General features: G+C 34.8%; 3 protein-coding genes across 4 annotated transcripts; 1 reads left to right on the forward strand and 2 right to left on the reverse strand.

Moving 5' to 3' along the window:
• Positions 1–437: 437 nt before the first annotated feature.
• LOC120163846 (putative FBD-associated F-box protein At3g50710) lies at positions 438–2,032 on the reverse strand. Its single transcript, XM_039173667.1, has 3 exons — positions 1,054–2,032; positions 808–945; positions 438–719 (listed from the first exon to the last, which is right to left on the reverse strand). The coding sequence occupies exons 1-3, from the start codon at positions 2,023–2,025 to the stop codon at positions 438–440; spliced, it is 1,392 nt and encodes a 463-aa protein (XP_039029598.1). The 5' UTR covers positions 2,026–2,032.
• Positions 2,033–12,601: 10,569 nt separating this feature from the next.
• On the forward strand, positions 12,602–15,548 carry LOC120163829 (cold-responsive protein kinase 1-like). Of its 2 annotated transcripts, XM_039173655.1 has the most exons (7): positions 12,602–12,696; positions 13,479–13,599; positions 13,719–13,834; positions 13,913–14,123; positions 14,195–14,432; positions 14,547–14,697; positions 14,765–15,548. In XM_039173655.1, the coding sequence occupies exons 2-7, from the start codon at positions 13,524–13,526 to the stop codon at positions 15,131–15,133; spliced, it is 1,161 nt and encodes a 386-aa protein (XP_039029586.1). In that variant the 5' UTR covers positions 12,602–12,696; positions 13,479–13,523; the 3' UTR covers positions 15,134–15,548. The 2 variants fall into 2 exon arrangements, with proteins under 2 accessions (XP_039029586.1, XP_039029587.1); XM_039173656.1 differs by lacking the exon at positions 12,602–12,696 and having other exon boundaries at positions 12,973–13,599.
• A 960-nt stretch (positions 15,549–16,508) lies between these two features.
• On the reverse strand, positions 16,509–20,296 carry LOC120163827 (sodium/calcium exchanger NCL-like). Its single transcript, XM_039173652.1, has 7 exons — positions 19,898–20,296; positions 18,707–18,892; positions 18,112–18,293; positions 17,736–17,881; positions 17,389–17,665; positions 16,994–17,302; positions 16,509–16,916 (listed from the first exon to the last, which is right to left on the reverse strand). Exons 1-7 carry the CDS (start codon positions 20,283–20,285, stop codon positions 16,668–16,670), a joined length of 1,737 nt encoding a protein of 578 aa, XP_039029583.1. The 5' UTR covers positions 20,286–20,296; the 3' UTR covers positions 16,509–16,667.
• Between the last annotated feature and the right edge of the window lie 4,498 nt (positions 20,297–24,794).

Here is a 24,794-nt window from a genome sequence, read left to right on the forward strand (position 1 = left end):
GTTCACAATGGTTGATAATGTAGCGTATGACATGATAGATGAGCTAAATCGATATCTCAAGCATTGTCAGATCAGTACCGTGGACTTTCATGTCAACACTGTCAACTGCCACGCTAAGCCAACATCGTAACAATCAACGAAAGAAATTCGTTGGTCAAATGATCACATTAGATTTATTTTTTGAATTTGAGGGTCATATTGAGAGAAAAAACAATACAAAAATCAATGACCTAACCTCTAATGTCTAATATTTAATACAAAACTAGAATTTACACGTAATAAATAGTAAGAACTCATTTACGCATATCATAAATTTAAATATGTCTTATAATAATTCTATCGTTGTGTTCATGATGTATATATCAGCCTAAATTCAACAAACTAATAATCCTATCAAACACTGTTTTTGAAACAACAATAAACATATTTGCAATACATTAGTTAAACCGAAGTTGACATGCATTGGAACACCTTGTGAACATTAATAATTTCTTCAACACATCAACCTTTGATTCTAATGGCAGATCTCCATTAGTGCAGATATCCATCATCTTCAAAACTCGAGCATTCTTCAAAATATATTTCACCATCCTCAGCTGATACGCTACCTCTTCGTACCCTTTGAATTCGACTCTTTCCAGGCTCGACAGCAAGCATTCCGGCACATTCTTCTGCGGTTTCCAGCGGCATTCGAGCCCAAGTCCACGGCAATTATCGTTCTGGTGTCAAGAACCGTTCGTTATCGATATTGGATATCGTTTGGATTATTCATTTTTCTTGAAATATTCGTGTTAGACATATACTCACCTTGGTAAGAACAAGGACTTGTAAATTATCAGAAATTTCCAAGAAAAGTGATAGCATGTTCCAGCCACCATAGCCAACACTTAGCTCTAACCGGACCAGATTACGGAACAAACGATGCGGTCGGAAGTTATGCCATGTCTGAGAGACGAGGAAACATCAAATACATATCAGTAAATGTTACTAATCATGATAAAGATGTTGATTTCGGTTTAAATCCGAGTGTAATGGATCATACTCAGTACTCACCATTTTCGAATGCCAATCCCAGTGTAAGGAAACAAACTTAGCATTGCAGAGAGCTTTGAGGAGTGGAATATGGCGATTTTCGAGCCATGTGACCGAAACATTCGCTTCGACTAAGCTCGATACATCCTCGAGATCGAATTCCAGGCCGAGATTGTCTTCGAGGTTCAGGTACTCGAGAATCGGAGCATTTATCTTAAGTTGGTGTTTGCGTCGGCCGGTGGCAAACCGTATGGACAGTATCTTCAATGTCTGAATCGAAACGTCGGAAATCGATGTGTTATCACTGACATATTTGCGAAGAACAAGTTCCTGAAGAACATGACAACCTGCGAAAAGCCTCGAAACGGATTCATTGCTCGAGTACTTAATCCAGACGAGATGCAAAACCTTGAGACATGGCAAAGATACTGTCCCTGTAACATGAAGCTCAACCCCGTTGCTCAGTTTCAAAACCTGCATTGTTTTCGCGGTGAAGACGATAAACGGAAGCTTCAGAAAGGGGAAGCTTTGAGTTCCATGGATGGTGATATCTAATTCTTTCACATCTCTCGAAACCGCGTCCCAAAACCAGGTTTCGACACAGGAAGGACGATCGACCATGTTGAATTTCAGACAGAACTTGTCTAAACAAGCCATTTTGTTAAGGATTAAAACCCGCGTAACGAAATGTTCGAAACGAAGTCGGAGGCTTGAATCCGTCCTGCAGGAAGGTGAGTCTTGAAGATCAATGACGGGAACCGATGTCCACACCGGAAGCCACCGTTTCGATAGAATCGAAGTCGCCATCGCTTCTTTCGTCGAAAGAAATGAGAGTATGTGTTGAATCAGAACATCCGGCAATCGACTGATTCCGTCTATGCGAACTTCTTCATCCGATGATCTCCTAATCTTTGAGCTGACATTGATTTCTTGAATTGCAGAATTTGCCATTGGAAGTAACAGAAGAAAATGTGTGAACAGAGCATCAAACATACCTATATATATACATATATGATGATTAATGTTCAATAATCAACCAAATTTGATGAAATAATCATGTCTTTAATTGTATCATAAGCTTAGTTTGATTATTTTTTATTTTTCAATGATAAATTAAAAGTGCAAATGAAAATGGCAATAGAATCTGGTCAGTTCACACTTTACTTGCATGCATGCAAAAAGGTGAAGCAATTTTTGTATTTGTTTGTAAGGACAACTTTTAATCGGATTGTTGTACAATGATAAGCTGATTATTATTTAATTACTATTTTGATCATTTAATTTTAAAATTTTATATATTTTAATTATTTACGTTACATCTTTATTTCATTTTAATCATTGACTGTTACAAACTTGACGAAAATATTATTGTGGACCTTTTACCATTTTTGAATTTTCATGCCATTTTTCTCTCTTCACGTCAACATTTTCATGTGGATTTAAAAGAGTTTCGTGATTGCAAGTATCTCATCAATGTATCTATTAAATTTTATATATTTTAATAATTACCGTTACGTTTTTATTTCATGTGAAATCTAGTGGATTAAAACAGAAACACTAAAAAAAATTGATGTCTAAATAAATTGTTTACCCTAAATAAAATCATGATAAAAGTATGATTTCTTTGCAAATATTCTTTTTTTTTACTTTGGCACAAAACAAGTAGGGGTGAGCAAAACTCGACCAGACTTGAAAAACTTAATCTTTTCTATTCAATTTGACTAAAAAAAAGCTCGACTCGAATTGATTTTGAGTTATAATTTTATAAACTCGACTCAACTCGGAAAAAAAAAATTCAAGTTCAACTCGAGTTTTAAAATACAACTCGAATAGCTTGAATAGTAACTTGAATAAGTCAAAATTTTTAGTAATTAGTGGATTAATTTTTAAATTTGGGGCAGTTCTCTCGACTTTATATGATACAATATATATATATATATATATATATATATATATATATTGTATATGGTTATTAAAAACTAATTAAATATGAGTAAAATAATATCACAAATATTTAAAATATTTAGAATTAAATTTAAACAGGAACTTAAAAACTCGGTTCGACTTGACTCGACTCAAATTTTATAAATGCGATTCCACTCTAAAAAAAAATAAATCAAATTTAAGTTATAAAATATGACTCGTTAACTCAAAATCTTTAAACCCAACTGTGTCGAACACTCACCCTAGAAGCAATTACTTTATAACTAATATGAAACTTGTTTAGTCCATTTACTTATCTTAATGAGATGAAAGTTAATTAATACATTAAAACAATAATTGTTTTAGTTGGAATATATTTTAGTGTACTAGAAATATTAAAAAAATTCATTTGAAGTAATTAATTTTATTAAAAAGAGAAAATAATTAAAATTATAATAAATGTTTACTATTATAATAGTAAATAAACATATAATTAAAATATTTTTTTATAATCATTAACATAAAAAATTAACAACTTAAAGTCACACAAGGAAAAAAAAAGCTAAAAAATATGATAAAAAGACTTAAACAAAGGGTAGATATAAATAGATCTAATTACATCGACAAACGAACCATACAAATGATCAAATTACTAAAAGACTATCAGCAAACGTAAATCAATGTTAAACAACATTAGAAAACTATATGTAAGTAAATGTATATTTTATTACTATAAATAGTATATTAATTAATGATATATGTCACCAACAATCAATTTATAGTGAAATGAAATATTAAATCTTTTAAACAAAATCCCATTGCATATGGGAATAGGGTTTTGTTGTTGTTGTTGTTGTTAAACAAAATCGAGAATTTGATTACTAACATTTGTGAATAAAGAAAATTGAGTTGAGAGTATCGTCCTTCTATTGTACCCAAAAAATTAAAGATATATGTATAAAACTTTAGGGGGGAAATTAAAAAGCAAGAGGTTAATAAAGGAAAGGGTAAATTACATAATTTGTCACTTTTGTTTATTTTTTTAATGTATGATCACTCAATTCAAAATAGCTAATGCGTCGTCACTTCATTTCGTTTTAATTAACATGTGGTCATTTTCGTTTCATTTTAATTAAGATGTAATCATTTACCTTATTTTGAGTTACATAAATCCTAACCTCCAAAAAAATAAAAACCCAAAATTCATAATCCCATTGAAAACCATAACCTCCACAAAATCAAAAACCTAAAAATCATAACCACACAAATGGTTGTCCCTTGTTCCCATATGTAATGGGGTAAGGGGAGGTAAGATAGTAGGTTGCTCCTAACATTAGGTTGGGAGCAGCTTCCGTAGGAGACCTCCAAATTATGAAATGCCCTCTATGGGACTCGATCCCACGACCTCAAGGTTAAGAACCTTGTGCTCTACCAACTGAGCTGGATGGTCATTTCTCATAACCCCACAAATGATTCTCCAATTTTTGGTTACATAGCTCGAGAAGCTACTGAAGGAAAGCTTTTAAAGACTTAGGGGATGTTTGGATCAAGGAATGTGTGATTCCCATAAGAATGGAATCCACATTCCCATGTTTGGTTGGCCGAGAATCTCATTTCCGGTAATGTTTGGTTGGCCGAAAATCTCATTCCCGGTAATGTTTTATTATCAATAGTAGATTTTTTTGGGTATATTACCGGGAATGTCATTACCTCCATTTCCTTATGTATTATTAGATTACCGACGTTTTGGACTAAAATGCCCTTAAAAAAATTTCTCAAAAATATTTTTCTTCTGTCATTGAATAATAAAAATTCTACGAAGGTTAAATTACAAATTTATCCTTAAACTATTTTAGATTTATAAAAAAAAGTCTATAATTAAAATTTTATATGAAGTTCAAGGGTTAAAATAAAATTTTACCATTTCATTAAACCTTTTTATATTGTCAATTTTGTAAAAATATATATATATATAAATTTTATGAATTTAAATTTTTTAAAGAAAATATATAAATATTTTCCAACTTGTTAAAAAAAACAAATATATAATAAGGACAATTTGGTCAAATATGCATTCCAATAATCTTTTATTTCTTTAACCAAACACGGTAATCTTACATTCATGTTAAACCAAACAAACACAAAAATACAACATTCTCAGTAATCCTATTACCTGGTAATCTTATATTCCGTGAACCAAACGCACCCTTAGGTTGAATAACTAAAAAATTATGGCTTTCAGCTTACTAATGTAACTAATGGTTTATCTGACCTATTTGCTGTGAAAGACAAACAGAAGGTTATGAATGTAAAAAAAAGCTGCTTATTTAAGTTACAACGTGATGAATAATATTGTGATTCCAAAGCTTGAAAGTGTAATTGAGGAGGAGAAGAAAATTATTCAAGCCACCAATTATTTGAACTGGTCATTGGGGACGGAGCCATGATTTTAGTTCAAGGGGACAAAGTGTCAGGATTTTAATTTAAGGAGAAAAGTATAATTAACAATAGAAAATAGGGGGCAAAATAAAAATAAATTAAAATTTAAAGTCCTAAATAGATAATTTTCCCAAAAAAAATTAAGGGGGCAGTGACCCGCAAAGGACAATGTGCCTCTGTCCCTGCTGGTCATTCTTAGGATAAGCCTTTGGAGAAAAAGTAAGTGGCCTTCTTCTTTTCCATTTACTATTGATTTTGTTCAATATCCTAGGTTATTGCCCATAGTCACTTGCTAATTGCAAATGTGCTGCTAGTGTGTATACTATTAAGCTTTAGATTGCGTTAATGTTATTTGGTTGGTTGCTTGTAGTGGATACAGAGAATGTTTGACCCATTGCAGTGTTTTTTTCGATTGATCGATTGTGGGTAAGGATTTTTGTCTGGTGGAAGATTTTGGTTCTGTTGTGTTGTTGTTGTTTGTTTCCATGGAGTTAGTGACAGACAAATGTTCCAAGGCTAATAAGGATGTGGCTTACTCTTTCAAAGAATATGAGGATGAAGAGGTTTGATTTTCAATAGGGTTATGATTTTTGGATTTTTGGATTTTTGATTTTGTGGAGGTTATGATTTTTAATGGGGTCATGATTTTTGGGTTTTTGATTTTTAGAGGTTAGGGTTTTTAGAAGGAGGAGGAGGAGAAGAAGAAGAGAGTTGATGGCAAGTTAATTGTCACGTTAACAAATAATTAACGGATGTAACAGCAGAGACATAAATGAAAACGAACTAAAAGTTCGATGATTATATTGTAAGTTTCAAAAGTTGATTGACCAAAATTGTCACACCCAAAGTAGGGCTTAAAATTTTTCTTTAATTCCAGTCGACTCTAATTTTAGCCTTATTCTTTAAAATTTATTGACTTTTTTTCGATACCACATATCCTAAGGTTTTTTGATGTTCTGAGTTTGATTTTGTGGTTCATTTCACCAAATTTCAACCTGAATGCCCCGAATCGAGATATTTAATTCCAAATTGCTTAGAAATTCTAGCTTTTTAGCTTGTTTATCAGTGATTTAAGTATATAATTGATCCGATGTTATATTTTTGTGAAGGTACACGCGTTTCCCCTGGCCGAGGTTCGATTCAATCTAGTACGACACGTTCTTCGAGAGCTACCAGTAGGTTCTGTAACTTGTTAAATTAGGAATTATTATTATTTTGCTAGGATTTTAACCTACTTTCCGATTCGTAGGATATAGCGTTGTTGTCGACCATCTTAGGCAAATCTGTTAGTGGATTTCTGTAACATACTACTCAGACCGGTTCAGGTGTGTTCTTGTGGTGTTACAAATCTGTTTTAAACTATTTGGCTGAATTGATTTGAATTTTCTGATGATATTAAACATTCTAAATTGCAATACATCTGTTTAAAATGCATTTTTGACTTCTGATATTTGATTTTTGAATATTATGATATGATCTTTGGTTATAGTATTTCTTGGTCTGAAATGATTTTATGTTTTCACTGTCATTAGGGGAAATATGTTTGGAGGAAGTGTTCAAGCATAGTCTTTTAACTATTAAGACTTTACCACATACACCTCTGCTTTGTGCACAGGTTAAGACCTTAAAAGAGATTTGTATTTTATTATCTGTATTTTACTATTCTCTGAACAAGCTAGCCATGTTATATATCTATGAGATTGTTAGACTTCATGGTGTCATGTTGTCTATCATTTCTGACCGAGATCTCAGGTTCACTTCTAGATTCTAGAAAGTTTTACACGAAACTCTAGGGACCCGTCTGAATTTCAGTACAACTTTTTATATGCAATCAGATGGTCAGTCTGAGAGAGTAATATAAATTTTGGAGGATATGTTGCATGGTTGTGTGATCGATTTCAGTGGTAGTTGGGAAGATTTCTTGTCATTAGCTGAGTTCGCCTACAATAACAGCTACCAGGCTAGCATTTGTATGACATCGTTTAAAGCTCTGTATGATCGTAAGTGACATACTCCTATCTGTTGAACTAAGTTACATGATACGAAGAAGTTAGGTCTAGAGTTAGTCCGGGAGATTGAGGATACTATCAGATTGATCCAAGATCGTATGAAATAGACGTTTGATAGGCAGAAATCTTACGCTGATCAGAGAATGAAGGATATCGAGTTTGAGGTTAGGGATCAAGTGTTTCTGAAAGTATCTCCGTGGAAGAAAGTTCTGAGGTTTGGGCACAAGGGTAAGTTGATTCTAAGGTTTATTGGACCATACTGTATTCTAAAGAGAGTCGGAACTGTGGCATACCTGTTTGAGTTAACTCCACAGCTCAGTCGTATTCATGGTGTTTTTCATGTTTCTATACGGAGGTTGTACCGTTTGGATCCTAGTCACGTCGTTCAGGTTAAGGATGTGGCTTTGAGGCCTGATTTGTCTTACGAGGAGGAGTTTGTTTAGATTTTAGACCAGGATGAAAGAGTTCTTCAAAATATGCAAATTCATATGTTTAAAGTGCAGTGGAGAAACCGTTGACCCTTAGAGGCTACTTGAGAGACGTTAGAGTCGATGGAAGCTCAGTTTTTGCATCTGTTTAGACCAAGCTTAAAATTTTTCTTTAATTTTGATCGACTCTAATTTTAAATTTCGATTAAATTCAGGGTTAAATCAAACTTTCGTTAACCTGCAAACTAAAAAACTAAAGCTTTAGAAACCTAGTGACCTAGAGTGCAATTTCCCCTTTTCTTTTACTTTTAGATTGGTCCCATAAAGCTAGAACCAATCCAAGTTGAGCTTTAAAACCCCACAATTTCTTCTTTCTCTTCCATTATTTCCTCTTTCTTTCTCTCTCTCCTCCAAGTAACTTTCACCTTTTTTCGCTACCATTCATCGGTCCAATGATGACTCTGGCCACGCCATCATTTTTCTATTGTTATCTCATGTCCGTCAATATCGGTTTCACCCTCACTGTCGTCAGAGTATGGAGGGTGAGTAGAAGAAAGTGTCGATAAAGCTTGTACTCGTACTCCATCATCAAACAGCACCGTAAGTGGCACCCCGTAATTTAAAATTTAATTCTACTTATTTTGGTGGCCGGCTGACCGCCATAAAAGGTCATACACGCCCGCACGGGCTGTCGCCATGTGTGGTCTTATTTTTGGTCAGTCGACAAGTTTGACTTTTCCCTTTGACCAGAGCAAGTTGACCCAACTCGATCGAAACTGACCCGATCAGAACCGACCCGAACCAAACCAATCTGAACCGACCCGAGCTGAGTCAAGCCACAAGCCTAAGCCGTTGATCACGTTGACCACCGTTAATCTTGTTGACCTTTCATTGACCAACGTTGATTGATAAGTGCTTGAAATAGACACTTTTTGCTTACTAATTCTTTTGCTTTATGAAATTTTCACTGCTGATTTGGATACATTTTGTTTATTTTCTGTCCAATAACTTGTTTACTGGAATTGGTTCTAAAATGACATATTCTGTATTTTTTTTATTTTCTTGTCGTGATTGGGGACACTGGTACGACAATGGGCACGACGCAGGTCTGACATGGCATTTTTTAGAAGGCTCGAGTCAATGCAAGAATATTCTGGAAATAGCTTAGCACGATTTGTGGAGGCTTTTTAGGGAATTTGGATTTTAATTTTCAAAACTTAAGGAATTATCTTTTAATTTCCTTGTTATCTTTAGGGTTTGAAAGACTATAAATACCCTTCTTAGGGTATGGCTTAGATCATCTTCTTCTTTAACTTTGTTTTTGCTATTTTGCTTTCATTTTAATAAAAGTTTTCTTTTTGTTCCATTTTCGCTTTCTTTTACTTTGTGATTTTTAATTATTTTTGAAAACATGCTAAGTATAATCAATCATATCATGTTTGGTTAATTTCCTTAAAGCCGAGAGCTAGTGCAAATCATTTCCATGAGTGAGAATTAAACATCGCTTAAATCCCTTCAAGACACATTTTCGTCTTTCCGATTAGATAGTTTGGCAATCAGTCTTATTACAATTTTAAATGTTTTTCAAATTAAAAAGAGCTCGTTGGTCTGGATATCGTTTAATATACAGTTGGGATGAATGATTGACATGTGACAATTTGACTTCTTGAGAACACTCTTTGCAGCGATCCGCTAAGAAAAGACGATATCAGATACGATTCTCGACGAGACAATTTCCGAATCGAGCTTTTCCAGTTTTTAATCTAATTGTTTTAATGGCAATAGTTGTGGTTAATTCACTTAAGAATCATCTTTCGAAGATAGATTTAGGAAGATCGGTTACATGAGAGAAAGACAAGTTACAATAGGTTGGACCTTGTAGATTGTAACCAACATGAATCTCGGAGCAAAAATCTATTTTGATGATCGTGGGAATTGAATCAAGCTAGCTCAAGGCAATTTGTTCAACAAGTGATTTCCAATTTTTATTTTCATCCATTCTTCAATTTACCTCTTTTCTTTAATCAATTTTTCTTAGATTACTTCCTTATTCACTTCTTCTCAATCACGCCTACCCCCTATTTATATTTTATTTTGTTACATCTTTTTGGACTAAAATCAACAAAAATCGCATCAGAGATTTCAAAATTTCCATGTAGATCGACCCTTTTTACTATACTGCTTTCAAATCATTTATCTTATTTTATTCTAAAGAGGTTTATTATTTTTGACGAGTAAAACGACGCTTGTCATTGACATTTTCTAGAGACAACATATCCTAAGGTTTTTGATGCCCTGAGTCTGATTTATGGTCCGTTTCACCAAATTCTGACCCGAAAGCCTCTAATCGAGTTGTTTAATTCGAAATTGCTTAGATATTCTAGCTTTTTAGCTTGTTTATTTGCGATTCGAATATAGAGTTGTTTCGATGTTATATTTTCATGAAGGTACTCGTGTTTCCCCCGACTGAGGTTCGATTCAATTCGATGCGACTCGTTGGACCGATCAGTCCGATGCACGTTCTCTGAGAGCTACCCGTAGGTTCCGTAACTTGTTAAATTATGATTTATTATTATTTTTCTATTATTTTAACCTAGTTTTCGATTCGTAGGATCTAGTGCTGCTGTCGACCGTCCTAGGTAGATCCGTTAGTGGATTTTCATACCATACTACTCAGACTGGTTCAAGTGTGTTCATATAATGTTACAATTCCTTTTGAAATTGTTTGACTAATCGGATTTGAATTTTCTAATGATATTAAATATTTTGAATTGCATGACATCTGTTTAAAATGCATGTTTTGACTTCTGATATCTGATTTCTGAATATTCTGATATGATCTCTGGTTACAACATTTCTTGCTTAGATATTCTAGTTTTTTAGCTTGTTTATTTGCGATTCGAATATAGAATTGATTCGATGTTATATTTTCATGAAGGTACTCATGTTTCCCCCGACTGAGGTTCGATTCAATTCGGTACGACTCGTACGACCGATCAGTCCGATGCACGTTCTCTGAAAGCTACTCGTAGGTTCCGTAACTTGTTAAATTATGATTTATTATTATTTTGCCAGGATTTTGACCTAGTTTCCGATTCATAGGATCTAGCGATGCCGTTGACCATCCTAGGCAGATCTGCTAGTGGATTTCCATACCATACTACTTAGATTGGTTCAGCTGTGTTCATATAGTGTTATAATTCCTTTTTAAACTGTTTGACTAAACGAATTTTAATTTTCTAATGATATTAAATATTTTGAATTGCATGACATCTGTTTAAAATGCATGTTTTGACTTTTGATATCTCTGAATATTCTGATATGGTCTCTGGTTACAATATTTCTTGGTCTGATTCTGAAAATTGGCATGTGTTAATGTTTTACAAATGATTTTTTGTTTTTACTTTCGTTGGGGGAAATATGTTTGGAGGAAGTGTTCAAGCATAGACTTTTTACTACTAAGACCTTACCTCAGACACCTCTTCTTTGTGCACAGACTAAGACCTTATCGCAAGTCCTTATACTTTTAGTATAGGGTCTTTCTGGGCGTGTTGGTGGGTGTATGATTCTGAAGAATCTATACACTTTTGGTGTTCGAATGGGATAGTGCCCATAACTTTAAAAGTTTGTTTTTTAATTAAATCATACTGAAATATTTATCTGAACTTCTGTAAACACCGCAAGGAGTACACTGAGCATTTTAACTCACTCTTTTAAATTTTAACTTTTCAGATACACTCCGACAATAGGCTAGTAAATTTGGCATCAAAAGGATCCACTTTTCTCTATTTTGTTTCACGTATATTATTGTACACCACTTTTGATATTTATATTGGTGATATGCATTTTACTACTGTCATTGTATACTGTTTTATCGGTATTTTGTATTTCCAATGATGAAAACCTTATCCGATCATTATTTGAATATTTGGGTGACTATTCCTACTCAAACTTTTACATGAACTTATATATTAACCTATGGATTTTCTGGTGGTTTTTCGCACCACTTCGTTATCTGTATTTTATTATCCGAAATGTATTTTTAATGTGTTTTAATTATGAAAAGAGATATGTATCTAATAGGTGATCGTTTAGACTTGGTCAAAACGCCTAGGCCGGGTCTAGAAGTTACTAAAATGCAAACGCCCTAAAAGTTTGAGGACTATTTATATACTTTACCTATTATATGTAATCTCTTTTAAGTACCTCAACTATTTTTTGGTCATAATAAGTCCCTAAACTATATTTTTTATTTTAAATCCTTAAAATATTTTTTATCAAAACAAGTATCTAATTTTGTATGACGTGTCAATATCTTATTGATTGAAAAATATTTTTTAACTGAAAAATATTATGATTTAAAATAATCAAATATGATAATTTAAGTGACTAATTTGACTAAAATATCATTCAAGTACCTAAAGCAAAAAAATAATATTGTTTAACTACTTATTTAAAATTTATAACAACTTTTAGTAATATCAACTCAATGATTGGAAGTAAAGTATAATGTACCTATTATTATAAAAATGTATTTTTGATATATTTACAATCAACTCTTATGAAAATAGAGAAATAAGCCCGGTCCCCGATTTGTCATTTATAAAATCTGTAATTTCTACGAAAGATATCACATGTCCACTTGGTCCACTTGGAGGTAGAATTTAATTTATTTTCCTATTTTTTTGTAATTTTTTGTGTTTTTATTTTTGTTTTTATGCTTTTTTTCATAGAAAAATTTTCTTCCAATTTTCCCAAGAGAAAAGTACAAGCATTAATTGCAATTGTATTTTTTTAGTTCCTCACACTGATTCTAAGATTGCATTGTCTGAATCATTGGTGCAGCCATTGCAGAAGTATCTGAGGTTAGATTCCGGTCTGGGTTTTGTTTGGTTGCCAAAAAAAACCTGGTTATGCTTATGCTTATGCTTCATATCATTTATCCATAAAACAAAGGAGTAAAAAAGAAGAAGAAAAGAAAATTGTGCTTTAGAAGTGTTTAGTCTCTTTATTGCTGTTCTTAGAAAAGAAAAGAAATGAATGTTGGTTTTCCTTCTTCTTCTTCTTCTTTTTTTGTGTGGTTATTTTGTTCTAATTTTATAGTGATTCAGCTTTGAATTTGGTCAAAAGTTGTGAACTTTAAGAAGTTTTTCAAGTTTATGTGACTGAAGATAATGGTTTCTGTTGATGGGAACAAAAGGGTTTCGTCGGCCGTGAGCGGTTTGCCGCTTCTGATTTGGACGGAGAGTCGCGGTCTGTGAGTGAATGACCATCTTGTTAGTGTTTTAGTGTTGCATAGGGCTGATAGGAAGGAGGGGGGCCATTGTAGGAGGTGCCAGCCCCTTTCTCGGCTGTGTGAGTGGTATGGTTATTATGATTATTCGTAGGTCGATAGAATATCCGGATCTGCTGGTCACACCTTAGATTCATTTTGACAGGTCTCGTGGATCCGTTAGAGGTCTTACCTATGCGTCGTGACTGATTTAATAGCTTCTGCCTTAAGGAACCGGATTCTCTGCAGGCTCCGATAAGCGGAAGCATAAAGCTGAAACGACTTAGGGGGTCGATGTAGATCATCATCATCATACATTACTTGCAGATGTCGATGGTTATATTTTTTCTGATGGACAAGTTTGGTGCTTTACAGTGGCTCGGTGGAGTTCCGACTTGTGTTTAGGCATTTGAGCCGGTGATGACTTGTTGTTGGTATTTATTTTCGCGAAGGAACACAGCTTCCCCACCCGAAGATAGAATCGAAATCGATGAAGGCATGCTGCTAACCTTGTTTAATGTTCTGTCTTGGCTAAGGATACTGTATCGAGTGATGTTTATAAGACTTCGACATAATTCTGGTGCTGAAAGTTCCTATTTCATACTTGTTTTACAGAGGTTTCAGGCATTCAGAACACTAAGCTGTTTCCTTACAAGGAGCTGAAAATGGTGACTGGAAATTTTCATCATTCCAATAAAATCGGAGAGGGAGGTTTCGGTATCGTCTACAAGGTGATTTCAAATTTTGTTTCTAGTTCCAATCTTAGCATCCGATGCTAACTTCTTACCGATCGAGTCCTGTTCGAACAGGGAACTTTCGAAGACGGTACCATGGCTGCTATAAAGGTTCTGTCCGCTGACTCGAGGCAAGGGGTGCGAGAGTTCTTGACCGAAATAGATGTTATTGCCGATATAGAGCACGAAAATCTGGTTAAGCTGCAGGGTTGCTGCGTTGAAGGAAATCACAGAATCTTGGTCTATGGCTATCTTGAGAATAACAGCCTCGCACAAACTCTTCTCGGTAAGACGGTTCCAGATTCGTGTTTGTTAACTGCTCAAACGATGATGAGCTAAGGCCTCTTTTCCGTCTAGGCGGAGGCCATAGCAGTATGGTGTTCAGCTGGTGTACGAGACGTAAAATCTGCATCGGTATTGCGAAGGGGCTTGCTTTTCTTCACGAGGAAGTTCGGCCTTATATTGTTCATAGAGACATCAAAGCCAGCAATATCCTCCTAGACAGGAACCTCATGCCAAAAATTTCGGATTTCGGCCTAGCGAAGCTCTTCCCCGACAACGCGACTCATGTTAGCACACGTGTTGCCGGAACTACGTAAGTTCTTAAACCGTGGGAACATGTCCATATCCGACACTCTTACTTGAATTCGAGTAACATAGATTAGAGCCGTCAAAATCTGATTGTGTACCATATTTGTGGTTTATATAGAGGTTACCTAGCACCCGAGTATGCCGTACGAGGTCAGCTGACGAGGAAAGCCGATATTTACAGTTTCGGTGTTTTGCTAATGGAGATTGTGAGCGGTAGATGCAACACGAACAGGAGATTGCCTCTGACGGATCAATATCTACTTGAAAGGGTATGGATTTTGCATATGTTCTAGTTGTAGCCTTTATTGTTATGGTCTTCTGAGATTACCTCTGCAGGCCTGGGGCCTGTATGAACAAGGACGACTTGTGGAATTAGTCGATACGTCGTTGAGCGGAGACTATGACGCTGAAGAAGCTCGGAAGTTCCTAAAGATCGGCTTACTTTGCACGCAAGACGTGCCGAAGCAAAGACCATTAATGTCTGAAGTGGTGAAGATGCTAACCGGTGAGGAACCGGTGGATGACCGGAATATATCAAGACCTGGCCTGCTTTCGGAGTTCATGAATCCAAGAGCTCACAAAGAGAAGTCCGACGTGATTACGGAAAGCACAGGCAAAGAAGGAAATGCATCATCGTCATCGGAAAATCTTACCATGTCATATGCTACGATGACATTCAACTCGATATACGACCGAAGCGGTTAGGTTGGTGTGATTAACTTTTTGGAATTCTATAGCTATTGGCTAGTGCTCTGAATTTTGTTCGCTGGCTTCGGAAATCGCCTACCGAACTATACAATGCTCATCCATGAATCAAATATAGATGCCATATATTGGTGGACTGAGTTCGAACCTACGACGAGTCAGTTAACAGTCGAGCGTTCTACTGTTGAGTTATTGAAGAATTACGAGAGATTAGATTTCATAGAGTTCAATTCCCGTTTTTAATCCATGACCAATGTGAACTCGAAATTTCCTTCCCAGCACCCGAAAATTCTTCGTAATAGCTCCGTTCCATGCCGCATTTCATAAAAACCTTAAAATGGCTATATCTTATTACATATTCCATCTAGATCTCAATCTCATTTTCATATTATCATTCACATGATGCAAGAGATGTTGATTCCTCCCTCGTGTTATTATTCTCTTCAAGTAGAAGTGTAAATGAATCCTAAGTCAACAAATAAGATTAGATTCGTGTTTGGTATGCTTGATTAATGTTTGTTTAAATTTCAATATTGTGTTCATTTGTTTATTTTTTAAAAATATTCCTATTCTATTTATTTAATGTTAAAGAATCTATTCGTTTTGAGTGATCTATGTGGTAAAAGAATTGTTGTTATTTCTTGAGACCTGGGTTCAAACATCATAAATGTCACGGGTGTGAGCATTTATTGTCGAAAAGTTGATGATTATCTATGTACAAATATTGTCTTATACTTACCCTAGATTAATAAAAAAAAGTTAAAGAATCTACTCATTTAATGTTGGTGAATAAATTTGTAAAATTAAACTATTGGCCCTTAAACTTCTTAAGCTTCACATGTGAACTCCAAAATTCACTTTGTGTTCAATTTAACATCTACTTTTACTAATATTTAAAAACTCCCAACTTCAAGAACTAAGTTGTACACTTGAGACATCTCAATGTTGGTGTTTCCGGGTAGTGTTTTATATATATATATATGAACTATAATCTACTTATGATATGTAAAATTAATAAGTTTAATATCAATTAATAATTATTAAATTTAAATAAATAAATGATTTATATTTAATTAAATATATAACCCATATATATATATATATATCAGCACAAACCAGATTCAACGTCAAAAGATTGATAGTTTATTTTTTAACAGAAATTACCTTGTACTTACCCTAATTAATCAAAAGGATTGAATCCATTTACACTATACAAAAAAATCTTTTATTTTTTTATTTTTAAAATCCAAGTTCAACGTCAAAAGGTTCGGGTTTTAATTTTCTTATATTTTTTCTTTTTAAAATCCAAGGAAAATTAAGAATTTGGGTAACACGAGAATAAAATATTTATTACTTCTACATAAAACTTACATAATGGAGCTATTTAACCTCTGGATATTATAGATAAACTGATTTAACACATCACCAAACAATAAATCCGAAATAGCCACTTTGAAAGGCAGTGTCTAAGGGAAAGAGTTTCTCAAGTTCATAGATGGGATAAACCACGAAATCTCACAGACAAATGGCTCACCTACGACCAGCCGAAGTAGTAATCGAGAACGTAAACGAGCGCTAACGAAAATGGATAAAGAATGTATGCGATCGAACATGTCCAGAGCGGGAAAGTGGTTCGGAAACTAGCGAAGGTTCCCATGACTATGCAAACGATGAGAATGACCAGCACTTCGGATGAGAAGTTCCATGTCAGTCCCCGGACGTAAACAAGTGCCAAGAAAACCGACAGGCAGAGGACGTTATTCATGGTTACCGCTCCATAAAGCTGCATCGAGAAACTCGGAGGTGAGGATTCATAGGCTAGCTTGATGATCAAATAAGTGGGGTAACAGGAATACTTACCTCGGAAAATGTTAATGATGCAGTCCTCTGCTTCTTGCGGGTGGCGAAGATAATGGCTGATACGGCTTCACTAGAGTTGGTAGCCAATGGCAATGCGATGAATGAGATGAAGAATGACGGAATACTTGTAGCGTCGGAGAAGTTATCGACCGCATCTACGAGTGGATCTGCAAATGCAGCTGCAATCAAGGTACCTAGCAGTAACATTAGTACTGCTTTGAAGGAGATACACTTTGGGTTTTCGACATGTTCAACAACCTCATCACTTTGTTCCTCGGACCCCAACAAAGCATGTTCTCTCTTGGTTTCCTGAAGATTAGCAGGATGATTCAAAGAATTCAGTTTGAGTTGGTTATAAATATAATCTCTCGAGAAGTCGTTAATGCTTTACTTACCTGGTGAAATCGGTCAATAAACTTAAACGTTCCGGCAGTAGGTTCAAGATAAGCACCCCCAGTTTGCTTTGCCTCATTAATCCACTTCGTGATTCCTCTTACAAACTCATCCTCTTGAACAATGGAATCAAGGGAAGTATCGAAATCCGCCATTACTTTCCTCACAGCATCATCCTTATCCAAGTCTATCTCTTCAAACCGGATTCCTAAAACCAATGCTTTCAGTTCAGAATGTGAAAGACCACGGTCGCGATCCTCATCGATTGCATCGAACAACCTGTTTGATGTCGTTTAGAGAACCGGTAAATGTTAAGCGTACATGAAAACAGAAGGAATTCAAAACTAACTTTCTTATAATCTCTGTATTCGGTTCACCGTCCTCTGTAAGAAGCTTTCCAAACGCTTGTTTTTTCAAGTGTCTTAATATTCCTGATATGACATGTTTGTGCTTCACAAAAGCTAGTCGTCGTCTCTGAATCCATGGCTGAAAGACCTGCAAATTACATATATCATAAGATACAACTATTAGATGAGTAAAAGTTTCGTGAAGTTACTCGTGTTTGACACCCGTGTTTAACGTATATCCGAACATAAGTACGAGGATATGATTCTACAAGGACTCTTGAAATACATCGAAATCTTGAAAAATTTTAACATGAAGTTGTAAATCAATAAACTATTGAAGCATATAATGATGGAATCCTTCCTGGAAAATATTACTACCTGATAAGCACAATAAGAAACCAACATAGACACGGATACAATAAGTGCAATCAGAACAGCTAAATGTCTTCCTGAAGTTGAATTGAGAGCTTGTGGCAGTTGAACAATAACAAATGGGATAACAGATATAGCCATTATCCTTGCAGCATAGCAAGTCCAAATATCTGTACTAACACCACTCTCTGCAATATTGAACACACTTTAGATTAACAAATATTCTGCTATTGAAGGTCAGTCACCCCTAGTTTTCCAACCCAACTCATGAAGTTATTTTCTCTAATGTTACTCCAATTTTTCATTTTTCTCTAGGTGCCCATTTTGGACACATAAGGACGCGTTTATACTGAATTACGGATACAACACACTGTTGTATCCGACAGTTACACTCAAATCAGTAATACAAAACAAGGTTATATGGACTTGTTGACTGCATAATGCATGTATCAGACACTTAGCAAAAATTGAGCATGCCGGAGTCGCACACATGCCCGTATCAACACTTATCCCCGATCCCGAGTCCATTACATAGATAATAACAATACCTCAACTTGCCACAGTTAACTAACTGTGAATCATGCAAAGCAGAGTTGTGCACCTGTTAGATGAAATCCTTTGGTATTAGTTCCATCAACTGCAAATGAGTCACGAATATCGCACCGGCCAACAACAACACAGGATCCCCATATCACAGTGAGAAGCATGACAGTGGACCCTGCTAGCAGTCCCATCCCAACAGAGACCTGATCCTGAGCAGTTTCTGAGGTTCCAGAAAGTCCAGATACTGGAAACAACAAACCAAATTAAAAACCATTCTGGATTTAAGTAAAAGTAGTAAGTAAATGAGGCCAGAAGATCATTTAAAGGAACTGATTGTCCCTATATCATGAAAGAAGAAAACATGTTAAGGATCTCCTTTGATTTTTGTTTCTTAATTCCCCCCCTCAATTAATGTAACTGTTGTATAGAAATTAGTAGTGTGATTGTTACTATGTTGTTAGCTCATTTTAGTTAGCAGTAATAGAATGCTTGTTTTTTTTATCCAAAATAGAATGCTTGTTAAGGGGAATGGAAAGTAAAACAAATCTTTTTTTCTCCTCATATATTATCTACTTTCTTTCTAGAAAAATGTAACTGACAAAATTAATAATATATCACTTTTTTATATAATCATCGGTATTCAACTTATTAACCAATTGATCCAAATTAGATATTATAAAGATCAATCACGAAAACGACATTCTTAACCTAATTTACTCCATTCACAAAATCAAAACTCAAACTTATAACCTTACTTAAAAGTTTCACTAGACCAACCATTAGCTGGTCATCATTGTATCTTTGATTGGCGAGGTTAAAATCTTGTTGGAGTTTACATCAAACCCCATTTTTTTATATTTATTATTATTTTTGGATAAAATCCAATTCTTGACAGAGTCAAAAAAAAAAGGGTTGCTAAAAGTCTCTTACAAGAGACATTTGGCAATGGCAGGGAATTAGTAGGTATCAATGATTTTATAAATAACACCCCAAAAATAACAATGATCTTCCATATTTTCTGAATTTCTGTGAACGTTAAACTTTGAATCTTTACTTTTAACTAAACTAAAGATCTGGGCATTTCCAGATTCCTTTCAAAGGAAAAAGACAAGATCCAGAGTCTATGATTCCATTTTCTGATCAATCAACCAAAGGAAACTAAAGCTATAACATCACTAATATATTTTCTCGCCAATCAAACAACATAACAAAATACTCAAATGAAAAGACAAAAAAAAATCGAAGTTACCGAGAATAAGCATTGCATCAGGAAGAGCTCCGAGGATCGGCAAGAACAATCCTCCGACGATCCCGGGACCGAGGATCTCAAGCAGAAGCTCACTTCCACTAGACAAGTAAGTAGCAGCTAAAAACATGAGGTATCCATAAACGATGATCAAAAACAAGTTCCCAACCACCGTGGTGGTACAGGGTAAGAACCCATAGGTTTGTTCACACGTTTCCTCCGCCGCAACTAGAGGTTTGAGGAGGAGATACGGTGGGGTTTTGACAGTGGAGATCCCATCGGAAACGAGATCGGTTGGCGATGAACGGCCGGTGATGAAGCGGGCGTTGGATGGGAAGGAAGAGAAGTAGAAGAGGAAGATGAAAAGGAGCAGTAAACGTTGTGCAGCCATGAAATTCTATGATGGCATGGAAATGGTTTACGAAAACTTTTAGAGGAAAATGGAAAGTTTTATATAGGACTAATATAAAAATAAATATTTAAATTATATTTGAAATTTATTTTTGATTCAAACAATTTTTTTTGTTGAGCACTTAATATTTTCTTTGTTACTTATAATTATAAAATTCATTAAGTGATACATGTCACGTTTAGATTTTAAATAAAATATTTTATTTTTAAAAATATAAATATGACACATGTCAGTAAACAAATTTTTTAAATGGTAAACACCTAAAAATATAATAGGAAAAACATTAAACACTTATTTTTAACAAAAAAAATAATATGTACAAACACTTAAAAATATAATGCGAGAAAACATTAAAACTTATTTATAACAAAAAAAATATTTTTTTATATAATTTAAATATTTATTTTTGTATTAAGCCTTCTATATATACCAAATATAGTGGCAATCTAGTTAATTTTCACACTTTTCGATTAATATGTAAATGATTGATCGAATTTATATTATTTTTTAATACACTTAAAGACTATTTTTGTCAAATAATAATTAAGTCTTTTTTATTCATTCAAATAAAAAATCAACTCCTATTACTTTTCAATTTATTATTATTTAATACCAGTAATATATCTTTTAATTATTGTATTAGAAAATAATAAATAAAAAGTATTAGATTGGATCTCAATGTGATGGTAAAGAATATAAAAGATAAAGGTTGAATTGTTAAAATATTAAAGATTATTCTTGCATGTAATAATAAAAAAATCAGATAAAAATGTATTGTTTTTATGTGTTTTTAATTATATTAAAAATAAAAATAAAAATAAAATTTTATATATATATATATAGTATTACAATCCACTTATAGAATATTTTATTTTACATGGAATAATTATCTAAACATTAATATCAAATATTTTTTCCTTTTCAATATCGTGAAAGTTAAATTGTTATGATGCTGGGATGGAAATAATTTATTTTGTTTTTATTTTTAGCGTAAACTACATATTGTATTATGAGTAAGCTTTTTTTCCCTCTAATATAGACGCACGTATGAAGACTGCATATGCTGATTGTTTAACTATGTATTTATTTATTTATACATACATTGGATTTTTATCTTTATTTTTAATTTTTTGACTGCTGGAGGTCTTCTACGGAAGTTGTTCTCAACCTAGCGTTGGGGGCAGCCTACTATCCTACCTTCTCCTTATCCCATTGCATATGGAAATAGGGTTTTGTTGTTGTTGTTGTTGTTGTTGTTGTCATTTTTTCCCTCCAATAAAATTTTAAAAGTAACGCAACAATCACTAACATTATCGAAAAATAATAAAACGATCACTGTATCGTTAAACATTATTATATGTCACAAAAAGATGACTGAGCACGTTTGGAGAGTTGAGTCGTCACCGTTAAACCAATATCTGATTGACTATCTTGAAAAACATAATTTGTATCATTTTCTTATTATATCTCTTATTTGTTATTGTTGTTCCTCGTTTGTCTATGTTTTCAAAGATTATTTAATCATTTTATTGATCTATCTCTATTTTGAATCCTCATATTAATTTTCTCAACTTAAAAGGTGTTTGTTGTCATTTCGATTATGTCGTGTCTGAGTTGTGATAAAGTCAAATATCAATGTGGATGATGCTTATCCTTCATTGACGATGAAAGTGTTTTGTTGTCTCTTTTATTTTTTTCTGGTTTATTTGAATATTTTTATATTCTTTCCCTACGTGGATGATGTGATCCAAATCAGAAACAAAAATGTCATTGCATCTCCAACCTTTCACAATAATCAAAGGGGGATTTTCTCTAACTTATTCTTTTTTTATACCATAGTTATGATCATATGTTACATACATTACATTTATAGCTATGATGATGATATTATGTAATGTATGAAGTTATTATTATGATCCACATATTTATATGATTATATCTTATATTAAGCTTATATTATGTTTTTTTGTAGGTACATAATCGGCCACATGATGGGAGCTAACTTAAAGCTAGCATTGGAGTTCAAGAGCTATGGAAACTTGACTAGGACAACTCTGGGACGGCTCAAGAACATTTTGGAACAAAGTTGCCAGCTAACCCCCGAGCTCATAGCTGACTTGAGCTGGACTTTTGAACTAGCTAGAGGTCTCATTTCAGATGGAGAGTTGCACCATCACCACCACCACACAGAGCACTTCAATTATGGTCCAGGTCAATTTTTGTGGATTCGTACATTTTCACAAATAGTTGTCAATCCAAGAGGTGTCTTTTCACAAGGAGCTGACCAAAAATTCACCTACATGTCCTCATCTATGGCTAGCTCATCTTCAGCTCAAACACATGGAAAGTAGCTCAAATGATGAAAGGTTACCTTCCACAAATGTGACCTTTCATAACAAGTTGTTGCCCCATTGATGACATGTCATTTAGACACATGTTGGATGCCAAGTCACGCCTAACTTGTTGTTTATCTTCACGCCATGGAGTAGCCACACCATAAGTATCCTATGCCACCCATGTGAGTGCCTCATGACCAGCCCACACATATGCCATGCGTGTGGATGAAATGGGCGCCAAAGTGAAGAGGCTTCTCCCTATTCGGCTAAAGCAAGGTGTTGCTTCAAAGTTAGCGCCAATATGAACCATGAGGAGACCATTCGGCCAAGGACATTTCCTTTCATCCAAGCATCATGCATTTTCAATTTAAATCATGTACTTTGCTGAAAATGCATGTATCTATTCGGCCAAACCTTTGCAAGCCTATAAATAGGCTTTGGCATTCATTTGTAAACTCAACCCTTTTGATAACACAAACTCTTGTGAGATTATTCTCTCTTCAAGTACTTTTTAGAACTATATCGATTAAGCAAGCTTTATAAGTTTGTGGCGTCAACCTCTTCCATAGATACTTCGATTTCCTAGTTCTTATAACTAGTGGGTTCAAGTCCTTGTTTACCACCCCTTAAAGAAACAATATAAAGTTTGGGTCCATAAGATCTTACCATAGTCGAAGCGTAGGTGCCCTCAAGCCCATAAGGACTTACCCAATGCACATAGCAGAGGTGACACCCTAAGGGAGTACCTTAGGGTCCATAAGGTCTTACCACTAGGTCCATTGGGCCCAGGAGCCCACCCAAGGGTCGCCTTAGGTCCATAAGGAATTACCAGCTCGATCGGTCTGAACTTATATAAGGAATTACCAGTTTTGTCGAAGCTGGACCTGCAGAGACTTCATACTATATCCTAAAGTACCCTGAAGAAAACATTTTTCAGACAGTAACCAGTGGTAGCAGGAAATCAGAGTTTAGACATACTTATTTATCAGTAAAAATAGTAACCAGAGAGCAGGTGTCAAGCAAGAATGATTTAAAATATAGTAAATCATGAATCATACTTAAATAAGATTAATCATACGGTAGTTAAATCATAACAAATAATTCATTTCAAATCAAAGAAAATAATCATGTGCACATGGTATTTCAATCATATATTTAAAATAGTTATATGGCACACAAGGAACATATATCACAGAAAGAATCAGTTTGGGATATCTATCGAACACCTACTTCAGTACGCTCTTCGACTGTACAAGAAGCTAAGTCATATCATAACAATATTATAATCGGAGTAATATTCTGAACTGAGTATTTAACAAGGTTACAGAACTATACGAGTATTCAAAGGGTTAACCGGACGGACGGATCTGGAGGAACCGGGACTAGCATACGAACGGTCAGGAGATCCACAAGTACCTTAAATATACAATAACATAAATTAGTCATTGATCCTTTAATTAAATTAGATGCACTTAAATAAATACTTAAATTACATATGCACGTTCGGGTTTAACGGTCAATTTTGAGGCTTTCGGATTCGAATTTGGAAAAAGATACTTCGGATTCAGACTCATGATGTCGAAAAACATAAAATACGACTTTTTTTGTCAAAGTCAATGAGCAAGTCAACGGTCAGGTCAAAGTCAACGGTCAGACCGATTTGGGTTGACTCGGGTTAGTTCGAGTTGACTCGATCGGGTCAAACAAGCCAGGTTTAGACTAGGTTGGGCCGATTTAGTCCACCTGGACCGATCTAGAAGGGACCACGGTTGGAAGGGAAAGCCCCACAGGCAAGCGACGACTGTCAAGCACTATGGGAGCATCCAAACACCATTATCAATCCAAACCAACTCAAAAATCAGCCAAAACCACATCAATTAACCGCATAAACGAGATCGGGAGCTTACCCAAGGTGGATGGCGAGAACGACGACGACGACGTGACCCACAGGTTGGGTTTTGAGCGCACGGAGACGAGGAGTCCAATGGTGGCGGCAGTGAGGCGAACCGATGAACGAGGTGGCTTGAATCGAAGAAAAACAGAGTGGTGACGGGGGTTTCGACGAAACTTTATCGGTTTTTCCACGACGATCGGTGACACCTTTCTATGATCGGTCAAAGGGGTTTTGGTTTTCGGTCGACGGCGAGTCAAA

Source organism: Hibiscus syriacus, unplaced genomic scaffold (genome assembly GCF_006381635.1).
Source record: "Hibiscus syriacus cultivar Baekdansim isolate YM2019G1 unplaced genomic scaffold, ASM638163v2 tig00111498_pilon, whole genome shotgun sequence".
Lineage (NCBI taxonomy): Eukaryota > Viridiplantae > Streptophyta > Magnoliopsida > Malvales > Malvaceae > Hibiscus > Hibiscus syriacus.